The 8,001-nt window shown below is 46.7% G+C and overlaps 1 protein-coding gene across 2 annotated transcripts in view; it reads left to right on the plus strand.

Annotated features, from left to right (window-relative positions):
* SEMA3E (semaphorin 3E) overlaps positions 1 to 4,735 on the plus strand; it is a 171,249-nt gene extending 166,514 nt beyond the window's left edge. For both annotated transcript variants that reach the window (XM_083440749.1, XM_083440750.1), the window contains exon 17: positions 1,304 to 4,735. In XM_083440749.1, the coding sequence (XP_083296875.1) occupies positions 1,304 to 1,756 (453 nt within the window). In that variant the 3' untranslated portion in view covers positions 1,757 to 4,735. The remainder of the gene's footprint in view (positions 1 to 1,303) is intronic.
* The last annotated feature ends 3,266 nt before the right edge of the window (positions 4,736 to 8,001 follow it).

Consider the following 8,001-nt stretch of genomic DNA (forward strand, 5'->3'; position numbering starts at 1 on the left):
CCTCCTCTGTGGACCAGTTCACACATGACACGGGTAGGCAGGTCATGCGCATCATGGTCAGAGGAGGAAGCCATGAGCTTGTGCACTCTTCCTAGAGTCGAGCCTGTAATCCACCAGGAAAACCCAAGATCTGCATTTCACCCATTCATGCTGTGTTATCAAGCACCTCTTGCAGCTTTTATAGGTAATTATTCTGACACATGGATCCCCCATGAGCACATCAACTTCCACCCCAAATATCATTGATTTCAGTTAAAGAGTTGATCTCTCTTATTAAAATGAGTAGTACCTTAAGGTGGTTAGTTTCAGTGAACGTTCTAAGCGCTGTCAATCCTGTCAATCCCACTAGCAGTCCGTTTCCAGGGTCAGAGCGGCTGTATTTTAACTCTCATCGCTCTCTTTACAATGACACTCAACCCACAACTTCCCCCCCCCTTCTCCTGCCTCCACGGGGGGGGGGGGGGGGGCTTAATGCTCTTTTTGTCGGGGGGGGGGGAATTCAGTCCTTTACAAAAAGGCTTTCCAAGACTTCAGCTTGCAGCCTCTTTGCCTCCATCTATTTACAAAAGGGGAAGGCGGACTTCCCGTTTTGAGCCTCCCCGCTTCGATATCAAATTAAATTTTTTTAAAGTCCAGTCCTCCCGTTTCAGCTCTACTCATGGGTAGTTGCTTTAAAGTCAAATTGTCCACAGGAAAAAGTCAGTGCTCTCCGGCAACAGCTATGCGGCTTCGCTCCGTGGAAGAAGCAGACGACTCGAAGCACCGCGCCGCTCACCCCACGTCACTCTGGATCCCTGAAAATCGGGTTTCCCCACAAGTAGGGGAGGCGCAAAAGGTGCCAGCCGAATCCCAGGTCCACAGGCTTCTCCCGCCTGTGATTTTTTGCGGGTCTCCGCCTTCGCCGTGGCGGCCAGACCCAGATTCCCACGAAGCAAATTCCTCCCGGTCAGAGGAATTCCGCTATTACCCGGAGGCACCAACCCGGAAGTCCCCTAAGGTGGTTAGTTTTTGACTGCATTGAACCCAAAGATGTTTGAAATCAAAAAAACACACACAAATTATGCTTCCGTTTGCTCCAACTTCTGCACTCAAGTTGCTCCTGATAAGCTTTCCAGAAATCCAATGAAACTCCATGATTCTGTTATCCTGTCATAGTGTTTCTAATTACCCTTACACTTTTTTTACCTTCTTTCTCCTGATTATTATTATATTATTTTTAAAACCACACCCATGCGATATTACTGTATTACTGTATTGCTTTATTTCCACTGAATAACACCATTTCCTTGTTGCCCACCCTCAGGTGAAGACTGATGAAAGGGTACTCAAAGTGGACTTTGGCCTCTTGTTCTTAAGGCTGCACAGGATGGACGCCGGGACGTATTTCTGCCAGACAGTGGAGCACAGCATCGTTCACACAGTAAGGAAAATCACATTAGAAGTTGTGGAAGAAGAGCGTGTGGACGACATGTTCAACAAAGACTATGAGGAGGATGCATCACACAAGATGCCCTGCCCGGCACAGAGCAGCATACCCCAGGGTTCAAGGCCTTGGTACAAGGAGTTCCTGCAGTTAATAGGCTACAGCAACTTCCAGAGAGTGGAGGAGTATTGTGAGAAAGTGTGGTGCACGGACAAGAAGAGGAAAAAGCTGAAGATGTCTCCATCCAAGTGGAAGTATGCCAATCCGCAAGAGAAGAAGGCACGCATCAAACCTGACCATTACCGTGTTCCCAGGCACACTGCTGACTCTTGATGGGAAAAAGAAATCCCACAGATTCAAGAAAGCTTTTTTGTTTTTGTTTTGTTTTTTGGACCTAAGGAAAGGGAAATCCTTCTTGGATTTAGTGACGAATACAGGTTTATATATATATGAAACGTTGAGACTGGAAATGGGGGGGAAATGTGTTTTTAGTAAGTTATACACTTCATGTCTGTTTAGATGCATTTTTTAAAAAAGCAAATCTGCTTAATTCTTTGGTCTACTTAAATCATTCCACAATGCGTTTTCCATTTAAGGACAATCTGACAATCATCATATTCAACATTTAGTCCAATTAATCAAGCATGGACCATGTCTGTACTGTATATTCTAGTGTGTTGTTGGGGATATTTAAGTGAACACAAATGCTAAAGCATCACAAAGCAACAATGTATGGTTTCGTTTTGATTTCACAAACATCTTGCAAATTTTCGACGTGGCGTATATCCTGTGTCCCACGGGCTCCAGTTTTCATTTCTGAAGAGCAGTTTCTAGGGCTCATTGCTGCAGAAATCTGTTTGTGTATGTGACAGTAGCCACGGCTGTGAACAGAAATGATGAAGGGTCATAAATAAAAGGACTAAAAACAAATAAGGGGGGGCACTGAGTACAATATAGCAAAAGCGAGCAATGATTGTATCTCATTGAAAGCAATGGAATTGGTTGTGGCTAACTCAAATCCCACTTGATGCCAAGGGCAGTTAATCAGGACTAATTGTAGCTGTGCCCAAAATATCTTTGTTCAATTTCTGTGTCCCTTTTACCACTAATTCTGAAGGCTGGCTCCAGTGTCCTCTTTTGGGGAGAATAACATACCAGGAAGAATCGTCTTTCTAGGACAAAGGGCCACCACTCAGAGGTGCAGCACCTGCTTTGAACACAGAAGGTCCCTGGTTTGATTTCCAGGGAGGGAAGAAAGACTCCCTCTCTGAAATCCTAGAGGGTTGCTGCCAATCAGTGTGAACAGTACTGATCTGGATGGACCAGGGCTTCTTAAGATCCAAGTGCTGTGTGCCCAGCACGTCCAATTTGGGATTTTCCAAATTTACTAAAATTACATTCAGATTGGCACAAGAGTCCATTTCTTCCACCCCTTGCCTCCTTCACGCTTGTTTCCACAAAGGATTTGCTTGCCATAATCCGCCTCCCATCAGCACAGGGCCTGCATCTTTTTTCTGTGATCCACGGGGCTCTGCCTGGATCACACTTAGGTGCATAAGATGCAGCACAAATACAACCAGGTTCATTTTGGCACGCCACCTCACACTAATGCATTTTCTTAATTTGGAAATGATGAACAGGGTGCCCGTCCCTGGTTCTTAGAGCCATCAATATTGTTAAAAGCCTGAAGAAAATTGCTACTTATTTCTACATTTGACTGATTGATTCCATTTGCATCTGAACCACAGCCAAGTAGTGCCATTTGATTATGCCAGATGTTTTCTCTCCCTCTCTCAGGGAGGTCGGTATAACCACCTACCAAAGGAACAAAGCATCCTCTCTCAAAAGCTAATGCGATCTCCCTCTTGTGGCAATGAAACAACATTACATTCTGCTCTGTGCAGTACACAGATTCTAAATTTCAATATGATGCAAAAGATTATTAGCACTGCAGGAAAACTATAGAAAGGTTCATATTCTCTAATTTCTTTTTCTTTTTTGGCAATTTCCAGTTAACACTGCAAAACTACATGTCCACATTGTTTCAGATGTTCTTGATGTTCATTTTCTCTCCCCAGTTTTGCCCTCACCACTCGGCTTTCATTTGCCCCAACTGCTGTTTAAACTTGCAGTATCCTTTTCTCCAAGGTAACTCCAGGATAATTAGTCCTTTTAAGTCCACCAGTGCTCTAAATTAATCTTCTTATTCATACACCGAGACAGTCCTGAGCAGGCACATTTTGCTGACGGGTACAGTAGATGCCAACGGGGTGAGCTCCCGCTGTTCGGTCCCTGCTCCTGCCAACCTAGCAGTTTGAAAGCACCTCAAAGTGCAAGTAGATAAATAGGTACCACTCTGGCAGGAAGGTAAACGGCGTTTCCGTGCGCTGCTCTGGTTCGCCAGAAGCGGCTTAGTCATGCTGGTCACATGACCCGGAAGCTGTACGCCGGCTCCCTCGGCCAGTAAAGCAAGATGAGCGCCGCAACCCCAGAGTCGGCCACGACTGGACCTAATGGTCAGGGGTCCCTTTACCTTTTACAGTAAATGCAGGCTGAAAGCTGTACCTTGGCGTTGGGGCTTGGCTAATAAACGGAGTCCCACTGCAAGATCCGTCTTTCTAAGGCTGCATTCCAAATGTTGAGTCTCCCTCCAGCCGATCCAAAACAGCTGCTCTGACCTTCATTGCTGGAGTGGTGTCCCTCCTCTCGTGTAGACCTCAACATCCTCCCTATGGAAAGTGCAGGCAGGTGGAAGTGTGGGTGGCAGCCCACAGAAAGAACCCCCCCCCCAATGGATCATTCCCATTGCTGGGAGGGACTGAGCCGGTCTAGGTTCCTGAGCTCGCCACCCGTCACTAGACATCATTGGACCGAGCCAAGCCTTTCCTGCCACCCCCTGGCTAGCATGAGCAGTGGCATTGCAGATGTGTCCCCGGCTATGGCACTTCATCACACCCCGCTGCTGTCCAGCTGGGGTTAGACGTCCAATTTTGACAATCCTGCCAGGTGTTCCGTGAGATTGGTTCTGGTGTCGTTGGCTCACTGCTACAGCCACGAGGCTGGCCACCTGGCGTGGAGCAGGCATTATGGCGAACGCTCTAGGCAAGCAACATCTCTGCTCTTTTGAGAGAGACTCGCCCTATGGACTAACAGGCTGTGTGGAATAAAAAAGAGTCTGCCAATGTGGGTTTGCCAATTAAGACACTTTTACTGAAATAAAATGGAAGTCCATGTAGATGTTGAATACCATTCTTGTCTAATACCTGCTTCTCTTTGTTATAGGCTAATTAAATGTGAAGTAAATGGTCAGAATTCTCCTTTTCCTTTTATTGTGCATGGACTTGTCATGAAACCTATGGACTGGCATTCTGTTCGGATAATAGGCTAACACACACTGTTGCACATCCTCCCATAAATTTTCATCCAACTGGACATGTTGAGGAAAGTGTCCTCAACATGAGGGTAATCTCCCCCCGCCCCAGAAGACAAAGAGTATTTTTCCCCCCTCATTCTTCTGGAAAAGAAAGCCACTTGGTATATTTTTCTCTGAATAATTGCTATCTTTTTATTTTATTTTATTGTTTGTAGTGGCCATTTGACACCAGCTCTGGGGCATTATGGGCATGCAAGATGGCGGCTTGTTTGCCAGCACATTTTCTAATGCTGCCAATTGCACAATAAAAAGGGGGTTGGGAATCTACAGTGGTACCTTGAGTTACGAACACCTCAGGTTACAAACGCTTCAGGCTACAAACTCCGCTAACCTGGAAGAGTTACCTCAAGTTGAGAACTTTGCCCCAGGATGAGAACTGAAATCGTGTGCCAGTGGCACAGCAGCAGCAAGAGGCCCCATTAGCAAAAGCACGCCTCTTGTTAAGAACAGTTTCAGGTTAAGAATGGACCTCCGGAACGAATTAAGTTCATCTCTAGAGGTACCATTGTATTGCCATTGCTAAATGATGAGCCCCACTCCCCAAAAGCTCACAATTACAGAGATTTGGGGAAGTGGTGGCTAGCCAGAAAGGCAGAGAGTGATCTTTTGAGGCCCTTGGCCTCCCACCGATCCGGACGAAATAGTCAAGCTAATAGCTCAGCTGAAACCGGGCAAAGCCCCTGGGCCCGATCTGATCCCTGCCGAAGCCATTAAACTACACCCAAAATGGTGGGCTGGCATCCTGGCCAAAACCTTCGACGCAATCAACGCCTCTGGTCTCATCCCCAAAATATGGAAGGAGGCCATCATAGTACCAATTCACAAAAAAGGTTTTCCAACGGAGCCGGAAAATTACCGTAACATCAGCCTCCTTTCGATTATAGGGAAAATTTATGCCAGCTTTTTGCTGACTAAACTATTGCGATGGGTAGATGAGACTAACCAGATTGGCCACGAACAAGCAGGGTTCAGAACTAAACGTTCTACAACCGACCATGCGATAGTGCTTTATCATCTGGCACGGAAGTGCTCCTCCCCTCCTCGGGGCTACCTCTGTGCGGCCTTTTTAGATCTAAAGGCAGCCTTCGACAGCGTGCCTAGAAACATTCTTTGGGAGAAACTGGCGAAACAGGGCATTGATAGAAGACTCTTATGGCTTATAAGTCAACTCCACGAAGGTACCCTTGCCAGAGTAAGACTCACTCCTGCGGGCGACCTCACAAACCCGATACCAATAAACAAGGGAGTGCGCCAAGGTTGTATATTGGCTCCCTGCCTATTCAACCTATTCATCAGCGACATGCGAGCATCCCTAGTTAACTCATCTCCAAGTACACACGCGCCCAGACTAGCGGATTATCGTTGCCCACTCCTTTTATATGCGGACGACGCAGTAATTCTATCTTTTACACGTGTTGGACTAACCAGAGCTCTGAAGATCTTTGCCACGTATTGTCAACTCAACCAATTAACCATCAACTATGCCAAATCCAAGATTCTGATTTTCTCCAGAAGTCGGAGATTATATAAATGGAAGCTTGGTGGAGCAAAAATAGAGCAAGTCTTAAAATTTCAATACCTAGGAGTTATTTTCCAATACAATCTGGGGTGGAAAGCTCAAATCCAACACCTACTTAATAAGGCCAAAACTCTGTCATATGCGCTCCTCCGATTTTTCTTTTCGGATGGAGCTTTGCATGTTCCCTCGGCCCTAAAGGTGTTCAAGGCAAAAGTGGTGGCTGTGCTCGCTTATGCTGCCCCGCTCTGGGCCGTGTTGACAGATCTTGCCCCCCTTGAGACTCTGCAAAACCAATTCCTACGTCGGCTCCTAATGCTCCCTATGTGCGTTAGCAACGCAGCCATGCGACTAGAATTGAAGATCGCATCCTTAGAAGCTTGCCTGTGGAAGCAAGCCTTCAATTACTGGTTATCATTGTGGCACAGATTACCAAACCATTACCTTGTCCAATGCCTATGGCGAGATGAATTCTCTAGCCTTTGGTCTAGTAGAATTCATGCCAAACTCTTGAGCTATGGAATCTCTCCCTCAGATTCCCTAAAATTAGATCAAATCACAGCTCAAAGACTGATCCGCCAAAGACTGGACGACATCGACTTACAGCGAAATTATATGCTGGGGGGAGGTGTTTGTTCGCCCCAGAGCATTGGTATCACTTTAACTTACTGCGTCCCATCATACCTTTCCTCCCTTTCGACTGTTGCCCATAGATTGGCCTTCACCAAAGCGAGGTTTAACGTTTTTCCCTCCAATGTCCTGAGACATAGATTCTCAAAGGGCCAAGTCCCCGCCATGTGCGAATGTGATAAGGTGACGCCGGAGTCGCTCCAGCACATTATGTTCTCTTGCCCCTTGTTTAATGTGCTACGGGCAAATTTGCTGGGATCAATCATTCAGAAACTAGTGGGTACCCCTCCAACATTCCACCTTGCCCAAATCTTGCAGGATAAGGATACACATACGACCCTGAAAGTGGCTAGGTTCCTGGCCGCGGTCCTTACCCAAAAGCGACGCCAAGGAGCACTACAAGCTAATTAAGGTGTAGGATGCCACTCCACCTTACAGTATTTTATTGTTATAGGGGCGTTTTAGCGGCTGTTTATTTTTATTCTTTTTTTTTTTTTTTTCTTTCCCCACGTCCACAAGCTGTTATTTATGTTTTTTCTGTATGGGCCCATGGCCGTAATAAACTTGATTGATTGTGAGGCCCCTTCCAAGTGCTCCTCTGTGTGCCGTTGCACTTAGGGAGGACGAGACAGAGATGAGCCAGTCCTTTAGCCTTCCATGTACCAGGAGGATTTGCTATCTTTAAGCTGCTTGTTACTATTCCCAAGGGATGCGGGTGGCGCTGTGGGTTAAACCACAGAGCCTAGGACTTGCCGATCAGAAGGTTGGCGGTTCGGGGTGAGCTCCCGTTGCTCAGTCCCTGCTCCTGCCAACCTAGCAGTTCGAAAGCACGTCAAAGTGCAAGTAGATAAATAGGTACCGCTCCAGCAGGAAGGTAAACAGCATTTCCGTGCACTGCTCTGGTTCGCCAGAAGCGGCTTAGTCATGCTGGCCACATGACCCGGAAGCTGTACACCGGCTCCCTCAGCCAATAAAGCGAGATGAGCGCCGCAACCCCAG

This window comes from Podarcis tiliguerta (assembly GCF_965153285.1).
Source record: "Podarcis tiliguerta genome assembly, chromosome: 5".
NCBI lineage: Eukaryota > Metazoa > Chordata > Lepidosauria > Squamata > Lacertidae > Podarcis > Podarcis tiliguerta.